General features: G+C 40.9%; 1 protein-coding gene across 3 annotated transcripts; it reads left to right on the plus strand.

Annotated features, from left to right (window-relative positions):
- Positions 1-28: 28 nt before the first annotated feature.
- ddx4 (DEAD (Asp-Glu-Ala-Asp) box polypeptide 4) lies at positions 29-20,818 on the plus strand. Of its 3 annotated transcripts, XM_042058944.1 has the most exons (24): positions 29-200; positions 549-621; positions 4,960-4,991; positions 5,166-5,199; positions 7,836-7,892; positions 7,969-8,031; positions 8,435-8,479; positions 9,070-9,126; positions 10,973-11,023; positions 11,548-11,574; positions 11,846-11,920; positions 12,078-12,110; positions 12,218-12,253; positions 12,815-12,856; positions 12,970-13,112; positions 14,573-14,725; positions 15,019-15,173; positions 16,342-16,471; positions 16,560-16,726; positions 17,064-17,209; positions 17,391-17,490; positions 18,913-19,183; positions 19,535-19,642; positions 20,185-20,818. In XM_042058944.1, the coding sequence occupies exons 3-24, from the start codon at positions 4,974-4,976 to the stop codon at positions 20,257-20,259; spliced, it is 1,986 nt and encodes a 661-aa protein (XP_041914878.1). In that variant the 5' UTR covers positions 29-200; positions 549-621; positions 4,960-4,973; the 3' UTR covers positions 20,260-20,818. The 3 variants fall into 3 exon arrangements, with proteins under 3 accessions (XP_041914878.1, XP_041914879.1, XP_041914880.1); XM_042058945.1 differs by lacking the exon at positions 12,218-12,253; XM_042058946.1 differs by lacking the exon at positions 7,969-8,031.
- The last annotated feature ends 670 nt before the right edge of the window (positions 20,819-21,488 follow it).

Genomic DNA, 21,488 nt, shown 5'->3' on the forward strand with positions numbered 1-21,488 from the left:
GGAGCCCAATGCGGTATCTATCTTTCTAATATCTATAAACACACATGCACGCACTTCATTTCTACTCTCCTTCTACTACAGGGCGAGAGCAGATGTTAGTTGGAGGAACGCAGTGATCGAGGGGCTATAGAGGAGAGCAGTTTCTGAAGCAGTGAGCAAAGCGGGAGACTGACGACCCATTCACGTGGGCTACACATTAGGCGAGTCCCACTCTTTGAAAATGTGGCTAATGAACCTATTGCTCCCACACGGCCGAAATATGATGAAACGTGATTAAATATATATATATAAATCCAGACTAAAAAAAGTGCTGTTCTGGGGAAAAACAGAATATCTGGTTAAACTTGTAGGGAGGCAGTATTTAACAACAACAACAAGAATAATACACTTATTTTATTGGTTTATATCTCTCCCACACAAAGTTATTGCTTTTGTTTAACTGCTTAAAATAATAATTACGATATGACCTTTGAACCTAGCTATATTAATCAATTTCCCGCCATGAGTTTAGTTTCCACCTGGTAACTTACGTAGTTCCTTCCTTTCAGTTGATCGCAGAGCTGGTAGCGGCCACGCCAGGAGATCCTCGCCCAAAGTAACCGGCAAGTTTTACAGAAAAACGTATGTACGCCACGATGCTCGATAATAATGACGTTAAATACATATCCAAGTGTCGTGCATTATATAATTGTAATAGCTGATATGACTGCATGCTATTTCACATATGCAACTGTGGAGAATTAATGCATGCAAGGCTTGCTTGCAAGATGCCACGTGGTTAGCTTAAACTGTGCTGTTAACTCGTGGTAGTCAATGACTAGCTAGCAGCTAACAGTAATGAGATTTGGTCAGTCAACCTTGTAGATTTGTAGATATAAAGGCTAGGGTATATTACTCCGAATTCCATGCAATGCTGTTAAGATTATTTAAAGTAACGTTAGTATTATCTGAAATCGCCCTCGAGGTTATATAAAGTGGAATTGGCATTAACAGCAGTACTTCACTGTAACGATATGCTAATGTGAGGTTACCATTAAAGTCAAATAGCTGGGCCACATGTTGGTCAACATTGAACTTGTGATTGTTGGTTAGCAATGCGTTCAAATCGTAGTAATTGTAAACGTTACCATTAATCAATTCAGTGTTAAACTATTTGGATAAAATCAACACCTAAGTGATAACTATGCCATTTCAAATCCCCCACGCAAGATTCTACTTACAGTTAAGTGTCCCAAATTCCCCATGCAAAGTTGTACTTGTAATTGTTATGTCCCTTAATTGTGCACATGCTAAAAACCACCTATTTAACAGGTGGTTAATACTTGTTGTGAGCATAAGAAGTTTGCCGCTCGAAAAGTAATTTGTGTTGGTACAAACGTATAATTCAAAGCGAGAAAAAAATGGCAGGGCGACCACTTTCTCCAGAGAATATTGTGGCTAGCTGCTAAATGGCAATATCTCGAATGGACGACACATTAAGAAACAGGAATGGACTGTCGTGCATTTTATATCTCAAATGTCGACTCATCGGCCATAGATGAAGGATGTTAAACAACCAAAGGATATGGTACGGTTACACACTGGTCGTCTACGAGTGATTTCACGCTAGGTTTTTCACGAACGTGCGGTGTAGTGTCAGGAGAGGTGTGGCGCTTTTCCAGCCGCACCCCGACCGAGTCACGAACGGCTCTTCTCATCGGGCGTCCCGGCTACTCTAGACCAACCGAAGCACTTAAGGCTTCTACATACCTGACGCACCCGACCGGTAGCGCGACAATGTGACGTCAAAATGACGTAGATCTCTCTGGCGCGCAAGGGTTTTGGCCGTGTAGCGCGAGGTAGCGCACCACTCATTTTTTTTCAGACGAGCGCGACAAGGCGGAAACAGGAAGATGGACTAGTTCGAGGGCAAGCGAGTTGCAGTGTTTTGTTACAGTCGTGAATTTTTAATAGTTTGCTGGATAAGTTAACAGTTACCAGTGAGAGTTGCAACACATGGAATTAAGAGGAAAGAATAGAAACGATTTATTTTCAAACAAAGGATATCTATTAAGGCCTGAACAAAATCTCTTTCCACTTCAGGAAATTACACAAACTCAGCCAGCTGCTAGCTAGCTAGCTAGCTAACTAAACTGTTTAAATTATTAAAATTTCCCTCAGGATGACTAAAGTACCTATCTATATATCCATCTATCTATCTATCTATCTATCTATCTACCTGTGCACACACCTTGGAAACTACATGATAATGATGATGGTAGTTGTGAATAGTAGCAACCAAAGTCTGAAGTACCATCACAGAGGCTAGCTACTGGTGTTTCTTACTGCAGCTTCTTCTGCTGTGTAAGTAGTTAATGTTAGTCTTTTCACAACAGCGACACCTCTGTTCAGGAGAATATTGCAACTAGTGTTGCGACCACCACGCGCGAGTATAAATGGTTACGACGCTTCTGTGACGTCACATTGTCGCGCTACTGGTCGGGTGCGTCGAGTATGTGGGACGTTTTAGGTGCATGGGTATCGCTACATTTGGGAGGGATTCTGACTTAATGCGTTCAGTCCAGCCCGCAGATGGTAGCTTTGCATCAGCGGCTCCTAAGCCAAGAGCACGAACCAAATGTCCGAACCTGCTGTTACATTCGCACAATTACTATTGCAACCACACATTATCGGTAGGGTAAAAACTAACCTGTCTCGCGAAGGTTAAGCACACTTGGCAGTAGGCAGGGTCAGCGCAAGAGAGCAAAAGGGTGTGTGTGTGTGGGGGGGGGTGCACCTCACTTTTTATTAGTTATTTTTTTCCAAAAATAGCATATAATAAAGAGCATTATTCGAGCCTTTTGTATAACTGAAACAATATGATCATGGGGGAAAATAGTGCAAGAACATAGCGGTCATAGTCTAGCATTTAATAGACTAGCGTTGCATAGGCTACAATACAAGTAAGTGGGCTATAATGGACTCTCCACTAGCAGGCCTAGGCTACAGCTGAGTGCAAAATCTCACCATCAGGTGTCTCTTCATTCATTTGCGAGATCTTGTAAGATCCTGCTCAAAAGCAAATTGCACATACTGATAATGTTACAACAATGCGCAACATTGCATGTAGACTATGTAATCGCTCAACATGTTCTTTAAAGTACAGAACAAATTCCAACAGTCACAAAGTGGGTAGTTAGATGCACCAAATGTGACAAAGTTTAAGAGCGAACAGGACACTCGACATGGCTTTTAGTATTTTGTGCTGCTCTGACTCCACTTTTATTGACTGTTAGTCTACTGTTTTTGAGTTTGGAGATTTTGTGCAGTACAGTTTTGCAACAGGCTACTAATGCAGACTCCACAACTGTCACATTTCCCAGCCAAGTCCATGATGACTTTGTCACTGCATCCAAAAATGTCTCCCTCTGGATAAAGTTGTGTTGCGCTCACTAAAGCGCGATTCAACCTCCCCTATGTAGCCTACATGATCCAAAGCACTATACGCCTCTAAGTTGCTCGATTTTCATTAGCACTGGACAATATTGGAAAATATAGGAAATGCAACATGTCAGTTTGGCCCTTTTATTTATGGTTTCTGTAATTTATTTATCTACAGCTCATGCATTCACAGCACCTCAGTGAGCCTCCTCTGACAACTTGGGTCATCCTGCGGTCAGAAATGTTGTTCACCTCGACTCACCTTGTGAGGCCTGCTACTGAAGTTCTTATGCAGCAGTGTCAAAAAATCCTACTGGTTGAGATTTATGCTCATTTGGCGTTGCAGGAGTGATGGTAAATGTATCTGACACTCAGCGCACAACGGTGTCCGAGTGTGCAGAATCCCTCTTCATCGTGCAGTTTGTGCACAGAATCAACAGTAGCATAGTTGACACAACTGTCTGTCATGTTTAATTTTGAGTAGGCCAAGTGTTCAACATCAGTTTTCAATATGGATTTAATTTTACCCATAGCCGTAATAATATTTAGATAGGTCTTTTATGTCAGGGAGAGAACATCCAGAAACATCTTTGTTTTCAAGTAGCGGGGAATTCAAGCTAAACCGTTGCAACTCTGCCATCAATCATTATGTTAAGCCCGCCTAACGTCTCTATACACTATGTGATTGGCCCTATCGAAGTTTAATTTTTCCAGCTTGCGAGCCAACGGAGAGTTGCTAGACTAGCCCTAGCAGCAAATTACATTTGTTGCAGCTAGGGTGCGTCTAGATTTCTAGGCTAGGTCTAAGGTCTATGAGGTTATGAACTTGTTGGGTGAAGGCAATTGGTTTGTTACGACACAGATGCTTACCCATAGGATTACATTTAAAGTTGGGTGGTTATTGGTTATAGCATTCGAACTCTATTGGAGTGACTTTACTTATTTTTGTCTACAGTGGAAATGTGCAAGAATAATAAGGCTCAGCTTTCTAAATACTGAAGTTTCACATTAAGTGTTTTTTTCCTATATAGGGGACGGAGGAAGTTTGTGTCAGTTTGTGCACATAATCAACAGTAGCATAGTTGACACAAGTGTCTCGTTTCTTTTTGAGTAGGCCAAGTGTTCAACATCAGTTTTCAATATGGATTTAATTTCACCCATAGCCTTAATGATATTTAGATAGGTCTTTTATGTCAGGGAGAGAACGGCACATCGGCCTGTTTGGAGGGGCATGGCCCCCTAAGGCCCGCCCATGACTCAACGCTGGCAGTCGGTTCTCCAACTTTGGGACACTTACTCACTTGGACACTAAACTGCATGTATACAGTTTGACTAACCTAAGTTGGTGTCCTTCCAAACCTGACATTGCTGGCAAGTGCTACCCTTTTTTGTTTTTTTGAGACCTCCGCTGGCAACTTTAAAGCCAGTCTACATTTACGTTACGTGTATATGTTCATTGAGCAGACGCAACTTATAATGAATAACATTCAATTCAACATTCAAAGTCTAATCTTGGTGCCTTTGTCTTACTGCATTTAGCGCAACTTAACAAAATGGATGATTGGGAAGAGGTAAGAAGACAATTTACACATTTTGGTATTATAAATAGTTATAAATGTATATGTGAATAAATTATCATGTATGTGTCAGATGGACAAGGTAGAGTGGGTGAAAAGCTACAATCTGTTAACAAGCTTAATTTCTTACTCTGGTTCAGAGCAAATTGTATTTGTTTAAATTTTCAGGAGCCGGTCGCTACTAGCACTATCACAAGTTTTGGTGAGTGTGTGTGTGTTTTTTTTTTTTATTTACTTATTTATTTATTTTTTTTAAAATCTACTGTAAGTAATGTCTTTTTGCCCACTGAGTTTACTCTACTGAAGCCATGTTTTAAATAGTGTCCATTAAAATTTAATGGAAACTAGCTTGATTGTAGGCAAAGGGGTTTCATCAACCTGATAAGTCATTTCTCTATGAGAATATTTTCAGATCGTGTGTAGACCTAAAGGGGAAACTGATTTAAATTTTTTTTTTTTTTTTTTTTTTTTTTAAATCTGAAGTTCCTTTGCTGTTATTGAGGTAGAGAGACAGGTCTGAGGTAGCTGACGAGCCAGACCCACATTAAAATGTAGGGTCTGGGCACTCACCGTTGGGAGTGCTCAGTCCGAGGGGCGGGATAATCGGTTGTCTGTCAAATTCCCTCTGCATGCAATAGGACAGCACTACATCTCATGAGTCCCATGCGTTTTCCCACCAGCGAAGCCAGTGTGCTAGTTCAAGCTTTTGCCAACTTAAAAAAAAAACTTGTAAGTTTTCAAGTAGCAGGGTATTCAAGCTAAACCGTTGCCAGGGCTGTAGTACTCGAGTCCGGTCTTGGACTCGAGTCCGGACTCGAGACCGTTTTTCTATGGTCTCGGACTTGTCTCGGACTCGCTAGTATTTGGACTTGGTCTTGTCTCGGTCTCGGCCACTGGTCTTGCCAAATATGGCTTTTGGTCTCGACCGAGTCCAGGTGTCTTTAGGGCCATCAAAATTAATGTGTTAATCGCCGCGATTCATTTTGAAATACATAATGCGTTACAAAATATTAACTCAATAGTGTTTACCTTTGTGGGGGGCTGATGTCACGTAACGGAAGCCGCAAAACCTAAAACCGCAAGCCTGAGTTTATTTTACTGTCTGTGGAGTTAGCTGAAGATAAAGAGGAACCAACATTTAGCCAAATAGTAGCTTTACTGCAAACTGCTTTTCACTCTTGTTAGATAACGTTTACAATGTCAAAATGCACCAACTGCAACAGTTACATAAAGATGATACTTTTCGGCTCCTCTCCATTAAGATCCCAACTTGAACGTATGCTACTCCATTTAATTAAGAGCGCGTCTGAACGCACACGAGAAGGAGAGAAAACGATTGGCAGGCTCCAGCTGGCTTGTCGTTGTTGATGATAATTGATATCTCCTTTTTAATATAAGACACTTATAAAAGGAAGGCAACAAAGACGAGGTTAGAGGAGATTGTGGATTTATCCGATTTCCACTACTGACCAGTTATAAACATGTATGTAGGCTGCACTCACTGTGATTTGAAAAATGGACAAAAATATGAAGAGTTGTCTTTGCCTTTGTGTAATGGAACTGGTGAGTCTTGAAGTCTTCAATAATTTGTTTACATGAAGCACATATTATGCCGATTGAAACACATTCCATTCAGATAGCTAGGTGACTGGCTCAGGCTCATCATTCACTTTTAATTGCAAACAGAAAATGTCTAGCTAGCATCATGTCATTACATGCTTCTATTTCCAAAGGAATGAAAACTGTTTATACCAACTTAATATCATGCTTATCATTGTTAATATTGTACAATACATGTGGTACAAACAATATTAGAGCTTGTGGACTAGCTATAGGCTGTATTTCAATGGAGCTGGTAAAAAAAAGATCATTATGAGAACGTGGCCACAATGGGCTTAAAGTAACAGTGCACCATTTACAAATGAGTTAAACAGCATCATATGTGTAGTATTTCTTAAGAAATTAATACTTTAAAACACAATTACTGTGTCAGTATTATCATTTAAATAATATAAAAGTGTTTTACTTTTACCTTTGTGGTTACTCATTAATTTTGTGATTTATGTTGAAGCTTTAGTCTTTAGGAACTTTTTAATTGCGGTTAATCGAGATGAATTCATTTCAAAATATATATTTTGAATCGTTTGACAGCCCTATAATAATATTGGAGAAGGGGAATGGCTACACTTACAAATCCTGGGTGTGTTCACACTGTTTTTGCTTTTAGATAATAATAATAATAACCCAAAATGATTGTCTTGATACTGTCATGCACAAGACTTTTTTTCCTATCCTGGACTCGGTCTTGACTCGGACTCGAACCTTTTTGGACTCGGTCTTGACTTGGTCTCGACTAGTCCTGGTCTTGGACTTGTCTTGGACTCGACAAAGGTGGTCTTGACTACAGCCCTGACCGTTGCAACTCTGCCATCAATCATTATGTTAAGCCCGCCTAACGTCTATACACGATGTGATTGGCCCTATCGAAGTTTAATTTTTCCAGCTTGCGAGCCAACGGAGAGTTGCTAGACTAGCCCTGGCAGCAAATTACATTTGCTGCAGCTAGGGTGCGTCTAGATTTCTAGGCTAGGTCTAAGGTCTATGAGGTTATGAACTTGTTGGGTGAAGGCAATTGGTTTGTTCCGACACAGATGCTTACCCATAGGATTACATTTAAAGTTAGGTGGTTGGTTATTGGTTATAGCATTTGAACTCTATTGGAGTGACTTTACTTATTTTTGTCTACAGTGAAAATGTGCACCCAGAAAGGTGCAAGAATAATAAGGCTCAGCTTTCTAAATACTGAAGTTTCACATTTAAGTGTTTTTTCCTATATAGGGGACGGAGGAAGTTCGTGGAACAGTGGAGGGCAGAAAAGCAGCTTCTCCAGAAATGGTATGGTGGATTCAATTTGTGACTCAATAATTGAGGCGGTTATAATTTTAACAAATGATATATTTGTGGTTTCTAGACAATGAGAAAAGTTCCTGGAACAGTGGAGGAGGAGCATTTGGAGGAAGGGGTGGAAGTAGAGGTGATGACTTAATAAGTGTTGGAGAGTTCTTGCATTCATGTAGGCTTCGTTTTGCAGTGCTTTCACCCCTTTTTGTAGAAGATGACCAATCCGAAGTATATTTAAATTGTATCTAAATACATTTTCATGTGCTGAGGTACTCATTTCAAGATGGCTTTTTAAAGTGCACTGAAATTGTAGTGAGAGGAAAGTTCTATGCTCTTCAAGTAATGTTCATCACAATCCGATTTGCAGTCAACATAGATTGTTCACATTCATTAGATTTATGAATGCTAGAATATAAAAGGGACAACAACAATAATGGGTAGTACTGTGATGCCATAACATGCCTTGTACAAATTGTGTTGCTCAACAATTAGAAAAGCCATGCTCTGGAATTTAACCTGAATGTTTTCCTTGTCAGGCCGTGGAGGAGGAGGTGGTGGGTTCAACCGGTCATTTTCCTCAGGTTCAGTTACATTTTGTGTAGTAACATGTCTTAGTAAGAGGGTCTTAATTCTGTCTCTCAAGGAACTAAATGTAGTGCATGTATTGAGAAAGTTAGTTAATTATGATGTATATCTGTTATGCTGCATTAGTTCTGCACTAGGTAAATGTTGTGCTATGAAGGCCTGAAAGACTTTACTAAAGGGTATAATTAACAACAAAAAAGAAGTAATCAAAGAAAAAGATATTGGTATTTTATGGCCAAATTGTTATTTTATGTATCGGTCCTGAATTTCTTAATCGGTGCCTCCCTTAAAGTTAATTACTTTTTACTGAGATAATGAATTACAGTAGGTAGTGGTAGTCTCTGAAGGTCTGACTGTCTGAAATGTCAGTTGATCAATAAACCGGCCCTATACATGAAGCAGTGTCGCCCTTTCCATTTTTTTGTTACTTTGAAGAATATGTAGTAATTTGAAACTATTTTGCCAACTGAGCTGTATTTGAACCTAAAAAAGGACGTTTTGGCATGCACATGTGTCGGCATGCACATTATGTCGGCTGAACATAAGAGTAATAGAATGTGTCATTAAAAGCTTTTCTGTCTTATAGGAGGTGATGAAAATGGAAATGATGAAGGTGGTAGAGGGGGATTTCGAGGAGGCAGAGGCAAGTTTTGTAATCCCCATTTAATGTGATGTGTAAATAGCTCAGACTAAGATTCTGAATTGAGTCATCAATCGGTCATTATGCATGGTAGTGTTCATAGATGTTCTTATCACATGTTTGTAAGATATGGCTCCTTGTTACAGCCTAGAATAAAAAGGTATTAGTTATACACAGTAGGACTGCACATGCATTTAGTCATGAAAACTAATGGTTAACATTAATAGTGAAGGTAATTGCTTTCAAGTTGATCACATTTTGAATATGATCAACCCAAAATACTGCACTGCTATGCCATGGCCCCTTAAAGTGTTGGGAACCATTGACTGCATGTTAAGCGTTTCCACTCCTGTAGTGCATTGTTCATACAGCCTCTAGATCAGTGTTTCCCAAACTTTTTTTCTGGGGACCCACTTTTTAAAAATGACAGACCATCGCGACCCATTTCACTTCAGATCTAACATGCAACCACCAATATTGTTTTAGGCCACAGGTTCTCAAACTTTTATATGCCCCCCCTAACCATTCTACAGTGCCATATGTATACGTAATAGCGCCTAGGTCTGGCCTACTACCACTACTATTACAGGGATTGGTGATGCACTGACTCAGTTTCCCACAACTCTTCAATCTCAAATACACATGAAACAATGTTAAATATTCAGAGCTATAAAATTCTCGCTCAGTTTTGTACAAACACACAACCTCAGGTTTTCCTCATCCTGCTTTGAACACAGTTGTGTTGCATTTTGAGCACCATCAGCATGGAAAGTTACCTAAAGAGAGCGTTTTAATGCGCATCCGAGAGTTTGGGATATTCTTGCATTCAACGCAATCGTCACTCTTCAACATAGTAAGCTGTTCCTGTATATCTAAAGAGAGATGTTGTAGGCTACGTTGCGTTGCAGACAAATGGATCCATAACAACGTTAATTCCGATGTAAACATAGCAAATAACTCAAGTCGTTATATTGTAGTCTATTTCTGGAGGTTTCTTTGGAAAGTTGAATTCACAAGTTAAACGCTTGCTTGTTTGTAGGCCTTATACTAAGGCTGTGTATTGATGTTGTGACAAGATATGTTGTAAGAATGTGAAATGAATAAATAACAGAACAAGAGGCTTTTGCGCAATAGCCAAAAAATAATAGTTTGCGAGGTGGAAAACAAGATTTAAAATGTCCATTTAAATTGTAGCCTTATATAATGCTCTGGTGTGCATTTTAAATCCGAAATAATAAGGAATGAGACGAGGCTGCTATTAACTTTAAAGAGTGCATCTACAATCGAAACTATCAGCCTATGACGCAAATTGAATAGCCATGCCCGGTATACGGATGTCTGCTTTAGTTGACAGCATGGTAACTAGATTTTAATCGGTCAATGGAAGCAGCTGTCTGTTAATGTTCATGCTGATTCTTGAATTTCCCCTTGGGGATCAATAAAGTATCTATCTATCTTGATTCATGTCCCTTGCATTTTGCAACTGCGAGGTCCATAGCAGGCGCCCCACAGAAATGTTTCATTTTGCGAGTGAGATGCACGCTGCCCCCTCTGCGATGCGTTCTCCCCCAGTTTCAGAGCTATTCTAGGGCCGTGACTGTGGTAAACAAACTACATCCTAATAGAAAACTGATAGCTTTCCTGGTTAAATGGTATAAGCTAGGCCTATTACGCAACATAAATTGTGCTGGCGACCCAAATAAAATCTCCTGCAACCCACCTGTGGGTCGCGACCTAGTCTTTGGGAACCAATGCTCTAGATGGTGCAAATTGGCCTGGTAGCCTTTAATGTTGCTTGTTAAATATGTAAATTGCTTTAGTTGTGCAAATAATTTGTATCTCTTAACAGGTGGACGAGGCTCAAGGGGGGGTGGCGGATTCAGAGATTCATTTAACTCTGGTATTTGATATATACTTCTGTACAAAAATGACGAGTATTCCCCCTTGTGTGAATAGATGTAGTTTGTCAGTCATTAGGGTTCCACTTAAAGGTGCCATGTGTAATGTCCGCCAAAAAATCAATTCATACTCCACATTCCTTAAAAGATGGGGCAGTATACCTCCAGAAAGTGAGTTGGTCTACCCTAGAGTAACAACCGAGACACGTGTATTGCAGTTTGGCTGGCGGTTATGTTGCCCGCATACCGCCTCCCATGGCCGAAACTGGTATTATGACACCTGTCGGGCTGTGGCTAGTAATTTAGCATGCTAATTTAGGTTGATCTCTGCAGCACTATACCTTGTCATTTTTTTAATGACATCATCGCCCTTATTTCTTCTCATTCTTTTGATGCGTGTAGCTCATTTTTTGGATATTTTTACCTCAATTCTTACACATGGCACCTTTTAATGCTGATGTTGATGACTTGATAAATCGATTCACCATATTGAGTGTAGTGTTGATTTGATTTGATTTTTTCGCAGGGAATGATCAAAATGGAAATGACCATGGTAATGTGTCCATTTCATATTACTATATTAAAGTGTAATTTGAAAATGGTAAAAAGAGAATTTCACTCTTAAAGGAGAATTCCGGCGATTTCATATAGATCTGTTGAGGTCACCGAGTACTGTGCCCCCAGAATGTAGCACTGTAGCTCTAGCTGTTGTGAAACCCCCGGAATTCTCCTTTGAAGTAAATCCCTACAGATGTGAATCATCTTGTAATGAGATGGTAATTTGATAACATGGAGGATTGTTTACTGGACTGTTTACTTTGCAGAATTCAATAGTGACTTTGGCGGTAGAGGAAGAGGACGTGGTGGCAGAGGAGGCCGTGGCCGTGGTGGCTTCCAAGGTAATTGGTTGAAATGATATGAACGTTGATTGCCCTCTTGTGTTTCAAGCTAATGGTTACAATAGGCCTGATGCAGCCTTTGAAAATGTGTTTTTTTTTTTTTTTTTTTGCAGTGAGTAAAACAAACTTTAATATCTTCCTTTTGTGTATGATTAAGATGGAGGAGGTGATGGCTTTCGGGGGAGTGGAGGTACGTTGAGTAGGGAGTTGTACAATGTTGTAATGTTGTAGATGTAGTGTAGATGCAGAAGTTGCTCAGAGTTGAACTCTTGACTCATTGTGGATGTCTCTGTTCAGGTTTCATGGGGAAAGATGAGGAAGTCGTTGGCAAAGGTGACTGCAGTGAACGCCCCAGATAAAATTCTGGGGGGAGGGGGGGTTAGAAAGTGAAAATAGGAATGTAGCAAACTTTCTGGCTCAAACAAACTGTAATGTAGTTCATGTGTAACTATAGGCCTACATGGTGTATACTATAAATCAGCACATTCAAGGTATATAAGGACACAACTCAATTTGTAATGTGGCTACAATAGATGTCCGATGGTTTCAGGAGAAGCTATATTGCTATCTGCTTTTGTGGATGAAGTGGCAAGACTGGACTGAGATTGTATTGGTCATTATAAATGTAATGACTTGTTAAAGTGCTATTATATTCCACTAATGTGTCAACTATTTATACTCTTGATTTCTGCATTTGTTGGATTAGTTGGGTCAAGTTGATGCACTTCTCCTGTAATAAACCCCCCTAAAAGGAATACAAGCAGTGCTATACATACCTACATTGGTGTAAAAATGTTAAGAATGAGTACTAGAAGTAGGGATATGAATTAATAATGGTGGTCTTGCCCTGTACACAAAAGTTTAAAGTCCTGTGCTGTGTTTGTCACTTTGTAGGAGGAAGGGATGGTGAAAATGGAGGTGATGGAGAAAATGCTGGTAAGTTTTTGCCATTTTGCTCGGAAGCACAGAATTGCCCATTGGTGGTCCAGTCAGTGGGGGCCATGAGGGTAACTTGTCCTGTTGTTAATGTCAGTACTTTTCTGCCACAGGTCCGAAGGTGATCTATGTTCCTCCTCCACCTCCGGAAGAGGAGGATGCCGTCTTTTCGAAGTTTCAGACGGGCATTAATTTCGATAAATATGACGACATTTTGGTAGATGTGAGTGGAAGCAACCCACCACCGGCCATCGTGGTGAGTCTGTACTTGGTTCAGCTGTGTTCACGTTATCTCCATTTATTTGCATAGGGCTGCTTTTACTGAAGCTGGGGCTTGCCTTTTGCATAGTTAATACTGCTTGGGCGGAAACTGCTCTTGAATGTTGCATGTTGATTTGTGTGCAGGGTTCGTACGGGTGCTTGAAATCCTTGAAAATGCTTGAATTTTAATGTTGCGTTTTCAAGGTTTCAAAAGTGCTTGCATTTCGGATAAAGTGCTTGAAAATGCTTAAAATTGTAAGTGTATTTCTTTTGACACAAATAGCTTTCTGACGGAATAATACGCTTATTAGATGCAGAAAGTCAGAGAGTTTAAAATTAAAACTTCTCCGCCATGGTCATTGCTTGCGCCTCTGCGTGTGTGACTGATCTGCCCAGTATATGGATCTGTTTTCATGTGACGTTGTTGTAGATAGCCTACCTCTGACATGACGCAACACGGTGTCTCACGCAGCTCAAATAAAGTTCAATACCCACAAATCCATTGTCCAAAATAAATAATCGTCAGACCGAACCGAACAGTCGAACTTCAGCTCAGTTTTGTGGTTTAATGCTTATAGGCCCTACAAGTGGAAAGGACATTAAAACACCATGCATATCGTGCCGTTTGGCAAGAAGTTAAATTCATCTAATTATATAACGGTCATCTTCACGTCACCCAACGTCACATCTCCGCATTTCTAGCCTACTGGTTGGTAGCTCATGATAACAGATGTAGGCCTGTCTGCATGCCGTTGTAGGCAAGAAAGAGACATAATCAGTCTTGACTGTCATGAGAGTGAGCCTTAACATTAGTTTGAGTTTACATATTCAGCAAAGAATAGTTATTTGTTGAGTGATTTATTTTCTTATTTTATTTTAAGTATTTATTTATGTAATGTTTTTTTTGTTGTTCTTTGGTATATTGACTCAGTCAGTTAGATAGCAAGCAAAGTCTACTTCCAGACAGGTGACACATTTTTAAGTTTCCCTTTAATTTCTTTTCCTGCTAATAAGAAACACAATTTTGTCTGTTAAAACCATCTCTAAATGATAAAAAAGTAAAAATCATTTTAAGTTAGCCTAGTCGTATAATACGTCATTTGCCACCGCTGTAAAGTGCTGGAAAATTGACCTTGAAAGTGCTTAAAAAGTGCTTGAATTTGATCTTGGAATAGGTGTACGAACCCTGTGTGTGCTTTTTGTAGCATTGCATGTTAACCTGGCCTCCTACATAAGTATGAGCTTTCATTGTAATCTGATTGTACATCCTCATAATTGTTCCACGTAATGCATTACATTGTTTCTTTGTTTTTTATCAATTTTGCACACCAGGCCAGATTCATATCTCAAGTAATGTCTTGGTCTTTTTTTCTGCTGATGTCTGCAGCTGAAGGAAGGAAACTTTATGTTGAGCTGCTTTGCTGTGAGTTCCTTATCTCCTGTATCTCTTCTCAGACTTTCGCAGAAGCAAACTTGTGCGAGTCGCTGAGCAGAAACGTTAGCAAGTCGGGTTACGTCAAACCCACCCCTGTCCAGAAGTATGGCATCCCCATCATTACTGCAGGCAGGGACCTCATGGCCTGCGCCCAAACAGGATCAGGAAAAACCGTAAGTTACCCCCATCTATCGAAGTAACGTTATATCCAACCACAGGTCAATTCCCTGTCAACAATTAAAGTGATCAGCCATTTATTTTTTTAACATGGACAACAGACCACAATGATTTAGTGGTACTTACATGCTAAGAATCAGTGTGGTCTGTATTGTTTGTGTGTGTCATACTTTGTGAGTGTGTGTGTGTGTGTTGGGTATGGGGGGGGGGGGGGTTGTGGTGAAAGAGGGAATTTATGGATGTGTCTGGCGGTTGGTGCTAGTTTCCACATTGTCACTTCCTGCCGCAGGCTGCCTTCCTGTTACCCATCCTGCAGAAGCTCATGAGCGATGGAGTGGCGGCCAGCAAGTTCAGCGAGCAGCAGGAGCCCGAGGCAATCATCGTGGCCCCTACCCGAGAGCTCATCAACCAAATTTACCTGGAGGCGCGCAAGTTTGCATTTGGGTAGGCATGCTGTGTGAGACGGGGCATTGCATTGTAGTTTGCATGCCAAAACTTGTGTGGAAGTTCTTCAATATTAGAAAAGGAGAAGTTGTCCTTGCTGGTTTCGTCACATCTTTACCTCAGTGTGCTTTTACAAAGTTAACCCAATCACATGTTTTTGCTACCCTAACGTGTGGTGTACATCAGTGGTTCTTAACTGATCTGGCTTTGAGACCCACAATTTCCCATGTTCATTAAGTCGAGACCCATTCTTTTTTTTTTTTTTTTTTTTTCTTTTTTTTTATAACAAGTGCCTGTAGGCCTACTTGTTTGGAACATGCTGATGTTTGACATTAAATTTGTGAAGTCTTCAACTCCTGATGTCACCTTTCAAAGTACTCGATAGGTTTGTCTTTGACAGGTGTGCTTTGTTTCCATGTGGCATTTTCTCTCGTGCCAGCAATTCAGTGAACACCGCACACTGGGGTTTCTGTCCCATTTTGCTAGTCTGGGTGTTCCCATGCGCGATTTGATTCACGCTGCTAAGGCAGCCTGGAGACCATGGAGCAAATTTTCGCCTGAGATAGGGAACCAATCACAGAACAGGGGGGAAAGCAAGACGATGATGAGCTATGCACAGACGCATTTGATAGACATCCGTGGCACCCAATAAACGGATCTGGGCATTTTTTTCAAATACGAGAAAATGAACGTTTGGTTCCCAGACCACGTCTCATTGAGAAGTGGTGGCGCTAGCCAGGCTACCATTTTGCCTCAATTTAAGTGAAACCATATCCTACTTAAAATATTCAGGGTCGTAGCCTACTAGTGTGTACTGCTAAAATGATGGCTAACATGATGTCTAACATGACATGTCCATGGCAATGACTGACATAGAAATAAAGTCTATCAAAATAAAGGCCCATTATCTGAAATGTTTTTTTTATATATATATATATATATATATATATATATAACCACAAACTCCATGATCCACCCAGGATGGTTCCGCGACCCACTTTTGGGTCCCGACCCACCAGTTAAGAAACACTGCTGTATATGGATATGTTTTCGGAAACGGAACATGGATCTGTATGATCTTTAAAACCTGTTACATTCATTTGACCTGAACAAGGTATGGTTAGTGTACAGTATGGTAAATGCACATTGTTGCCCTGTGGTTGTATAGGACATGTGTGCGTCCAGTAGTGGTCTATGGAGGCATCAGCACGGGACACACAATCAGGGAAGTCCTGAAGGGCTGCAATGTGCTTTGTGGAACTCCAGGGAGACTGCTGGACATCATAGGAAGAGGAAAGGTTGGGCCTGCTTTGTTTTCCAAGTCATAAGCACATCATGAGTCTTGAACTGTACTGATGTGGTTGACCGTGTGTGTGTGTGTTTCAGGTTGGCTTGACTAAGTTGCGTTACCTGGTGCTGGACGAGGCTGACCGAATGCTGGACATGGGCTTTGAGCCAGACATGCGCAAGCTGGTGGGCTCTCCCGGAATGCCACCCAAAGAGGAGAGGCAGACACTGATGTTCAGTGCCACTTATCCAGAGGAGATCCAAAGGTCTGTCCTGACTTCTGATGAAGCCTTTTTTTTTTTTCTTCTTTTTTTTTTGTCTACATCTCAATGATGTTCTACGGCCATGTTTGATACTGAAGAGTGAAAGTGTCTGAAGCACCGTTAAAAAATATTTATGGTTAATTTAATAGTTGACGACAGAATAGTTATTGCAACCCAAAGGAAGGGAACATGTGTAATGAACCAGTACCCTGAAAATGTTGCGTTCAAATATTTTGAATCGTTTCAGGTAGCCTTGCAGTTGCAGTGTGCAAGGCCTTGCTAGACTGATTGTAATCTGCCGGTTTGCCTAAGTAAACTTGTATGTGGTCTCTTCCATCAGGTTGGCTGCGGATTTCCTGAAAGTAGACTACTTGTTTCTGGCAGTGGGTGTTGTTGGGGGTGCCTGCAGTGATGTAGAGCAGCTAATCCTGGAAGTGAACCAGTTCTCCAAGAGGGACCAACTGTTGGAGATACTGAAGACTACAGGTGTGGTTTCTCCCCCAAGTGTCAAAGATCGTTTGGTGTGTGTGTGTTCTGTGTCAATCACTTTAATTGCTTGGAAATTTAATTGTGCATGTGTATAGCACATATTTGTTCTTGAGGGACCATGATTGTGACATGGAAATGTTTGGCTGGTGACCTGATTCTTGCAAATGCTCAACCCTAGGAAATGAACGTACAATGGTCTTTGTGGAAACCAAACGAAAGGCGGATTTCATTGCCACGTTTCTCTGTCAGGAGAAGTTGCCTACAACTAGCATTCATGGGTAAGCGTGACTTGATGCCTAGACATTTCATTGTTACTAACAAGGCTTTGTTACAGAACATTCTGCCATTAGTAGTTAAAGCAGAGGTGTGGGAAGGGTTAACACGCACTACTGGAAAGTAGTTGTAGCATTCACTATCTGTCCTTAACGCTTCTGTTTTCATTTGTTTGGTTTCTCCTGCATTGAATGCACAGTGGGGCTGAAAGATTACAATCAAATTTATAATCAAAATTGCCATTTCAACTAATGTAATTAGCAAATTGCAAAGACTGCAATTAATAGTACATCCTGTGACTTGGATTATTTGCCGGTATTTGGGTTTACCAAAAGTAATGTATTAAAGAAAACTACAATGTAAAGCCTATTGTCAAGCAGTTGTTACCGCCTGAGACAACACGATGAACATGTGCCACGTGCAACAGTGCCTGGGTGCAATAGACGGCTTGCATGCTACTTTATAGGGATTCACATTATAATGCCAGGTAGCTTTGTTGACGAACGACAAACGAATAAAATAGCCTACCCCGTGATGGACATTATTAAACACAGCCTACACAGTGTTTGTAATCAAGAGGGATTTATTTGTCACATACAGTTACAGTAGGTAATAATAACTACAGCATCTTTAAGTTGCATAGGCTATAATCTGTTGCCATTTACTGTATGGCTGTCAAATGAATAAATGTACTTCTCAAAGTAGCATGGCCATCATCGCGTAAAACGAGCAGAACGAATCGGAATGGAACATGGGCTTGTTAGTCCTCTCTTCAGATGGTTCCGCAATACACTACTGACACACAGTCCACATTTGTCCGGTGTGGCCGGGGAGCAAAATGAGTTCGGGGGCTCCAGCGGATCCAAATTGCATCACTTTGGAGACGCTGATAGGATTGTCTAATGTGGAAGGCAGATTAGATTAGATTAGAGGTCTTTATTGTCCACTACTGTGGAAATTAGTCTTTGGCCCCACCAAACATGTAGCACACACAAGCAAGACTACACAACAGGTACAACATAAAGCAGACACAAACAAAGACTAACAGCAGGTACAACAATAACAACATAATGCAAACACACACAAAGACTATCCAGCAGATACGACATATAGCAAGCACAAACAAGACTACACAGCAGGTACAACATATGGAGACATGGTAATGTGCAAAAGAAGTTGTCAATAAAATGCAGTAAATGAGGATCGTAACGAAAGTGTGTCGGATACATTTGTATCCAACATAATGTAGATAAAGCCTCATAAATGATCCAAATGATACTGCATATCCAATTGCAATTTTCCCTAAATCGTTAGGTCTTAATGCGCCGACATCAATTTGGTGGCAGTCCTCACTTGATGGAATGAGTGGATGTGAAAAAGTACCATGAAAGGTATTTAAATGTAGAAATGTTCTGGTGTTTCCACAGAGACCGTGAACAGCGGGAGAGGGAACAGGCTCTCTGTGACTTCCGCACTGGGAAGTGTCCCGTCCTGGTGGCAACGTCTGTCGCCGCTAGAGGCCTGGACATTGAACATGTGCAGCATGTGGTGAACTTTGACCTCCCAAGCAGCGTTGATGAGTATGTGCATCGCATCGGGAGAACCGGTCGCTGTGGCAACACTGGCCGTGCCGTGTCTTTTTTTGACGCAGAGGCAGACACCAATATAGCTCGGTCTCTGGTCAAAGTCCTGTCAGGGGTAAGTATTGGGGGGGGGGGGGGGGTTGTTATTGCCACGCACTCCCTGGAAGGCTTTTCAGCCAGCACCAACATTTCCGATGGACCATCACCTGCATTGTTTTAGCGTATCTGTTTACGCTGGCCTGGTTGGGTGTTGCTCAAGTAAATGAGCAGGTTAAGGCTAAGGGATTTATGTGTGTCAGTTGAACATGCCCTGTTGGACATGAAGGGAGCAGTAAAGGCACCGTAAATAAATGTGCTGGCTGACGAGTATTTCAAGGAGTAGGGCATTGTGGGCGCTTGTGGCAGTGGTGGGAGTTATCAGGGCTCATGGAGGGAAAGCAATAATTATTATTTTGTTGCTTTCCAGGCCCAGCAGCCAGTGCCGGACTGGCTTGAGAAAGTAGCCTTTGGTGCTCATGGGACCACTGGATTTAACCCGCGAGGCAATGTGTTTGCTTCAACAGACACAAGGAAGGTGAGCTCTGAACTGTAGTCTCTTCTTCCAGTGCTTGGAGGGGCACGGTGACCTATCTGTGTAATTGATCTGTATTTGGATAAGAAACAGGAAGTGGGGATGGTTTGTACCAGAAGTTGTGTAAAGTTGCATGGGTAATGGGCAGATACTGTTTTGTAACTCCCATCAGTCCGCTTGTTGAATCTATGAATTGATCTGAGGAAAGTGGTTGATTCAGTTGGTCGTTGAGCTGCCTTTGTCCCCCAATAAAAATGCTTATTTGGGTAGGTTCAGTATCTGCTCATGTTGCATTATTTCTGCTTTTCCAAACATATCTGGACACGCTTACAGTCTGTGGAAGTCATTGCATTACTTTTGTTACCTTATGTTGTGTTTTGTAAGTTTAACTATTAAAGTTCCATGGGTGGTGTACAGGTGGGTACATTGGTTTGAGCTAAAATGGTTGACTGAAACCAGAAAAGGGGAATACTTCAGCTGTGCATAAAGTCTGAAAGGGTTTAAGAAGTTAGCAGCTGAAACTGAAATTGGTCTTTTCTCCTCAGGGTGGCTCCTTCTCAGCAGACCACGCTGCTCCTCCAGCCACAAGCGCAGGTGGTGATGAAGATGACTGGGAATGAAACTCCCAAATTCTGTTTTTTTTCTGTTTTGTGTGAAAACAATAGCTAGTCTTTTGTTTAATTTTATGTTCAGGTTTTATTTGTTTTCTTTTTGATAAAAAAAAAAATATTTTATTTTTCATGTTTAGGAAGGTGTCTCCTTCCTCTGGTGCAGAAGTGCTTATGTGTAATTTGAATGGTGCAAAATGTGTGATGCATTTCAAGTGAATGCAGGGTGTATTAATCATGGGAGGATTTTTGTATGATTGACTTGTATGGCACTAATTGTCAGCACTGTGGAGAATCACGCTAACCTTTTCTGTGTCACTTAATAACTGTAGTGTCCATGGGGTAGGCGTCCATGGCATGCTTGTAGCACAAATGTAGCACCAAGAAAAGACTACATGATGAATACCCCTTGCATTTTGAACCAAGCATGCCTACATTTTGTTAACCAGACATGGTTCTGTTCTCATCTCATGCCACTGAGTTGACCGTTGCACTTTTGCTATACGTTTGATGGCCTGACTTGGGCTTTAGAAATGTGAAAAGTGGATGCAGAATAAAAGTGTCAACTTTGTGTGGTGTAACATTTCTTTCAGAAAACCTGTTAGATTGACAGAGTGGCCATGGGTCCTTTAAGTCTTAAGTCTGAAAATAGAACTTAAAAGTATTAAATTGTCTTAACCCTCTTGTGTATGTGGTCAAATGTGACCCATTGACGATTCTTTTCTCAAAAATATTGTTAACTGATTCTGACTACTAAGAGGCTCTTTGACTTTGTTAACACCGGGCATCTGAACGCAAAACAAATTTGGATAATTTTTATAACAATTTGAGTTTTGCTTAACTGTAGAACACTCGTGTATTTCTGGTAAAAAATGAATGGTTGAGAAAATGGTCAGTGTATAAAATCGAGTCCATGCACAAACGTATTGATCAGATGGACTGTATATGTGCTTTTGTACATTAGCGCACACACCCTCACACTGCTTTTTTGCCAGGCCCAAACTAGAATCTTTCCCCAATAATCTTCCCCTTTCTGACTTGCATGAGCTCAGGTCAGTGAGGCCTGCAGGCCATAAATAGCAAATGCAAGTACAGAACTGGTTATATTCAATAGAACACGAGTTGATGCAAAGGGCTATCATATTAGATGATCTGTGTGCTTCTATGGATTTATAACATGCAGCGGTCATTTTTGACCAGGAGCACAGTAAACAAAACGAATACAACAGGAGGGTTAAATT

The sequence above is a fragment of the Alosa sapidissima genome, chromosome 13 (assembly GCF_018492685.1).
Source record: "Alosa sapidissima isolate fAloSap1 chromosome 13, fAloSap1.pri, whole genome shotgun sequence".
Taxonomy (NCBI): Eukaryota; Metazoa; Chordata; class Actinopteri; order Clupeiformes; family Clupeidae; genus Alosa; species Alosa sapidissima.

Coding starts and splice junctions, on each gene's coding strand:
- ddx4 (XM_042058944.1), top strand. Junction 15,174..16,341: donor GCGCGCAAGTTTGCATTTGG/GTAGGCATGCTG, acceptor GTGGTTGTATAG/GACATGTGTGCGTCCAGTAG. Junction 19,184..19,534: donor TGGTCAAAGTCCTGTCAGGG/GTAAGTATTGGG, acceptor GTTGCTTTCCAG/GCCCAGCAGCCAGTGCCGGA.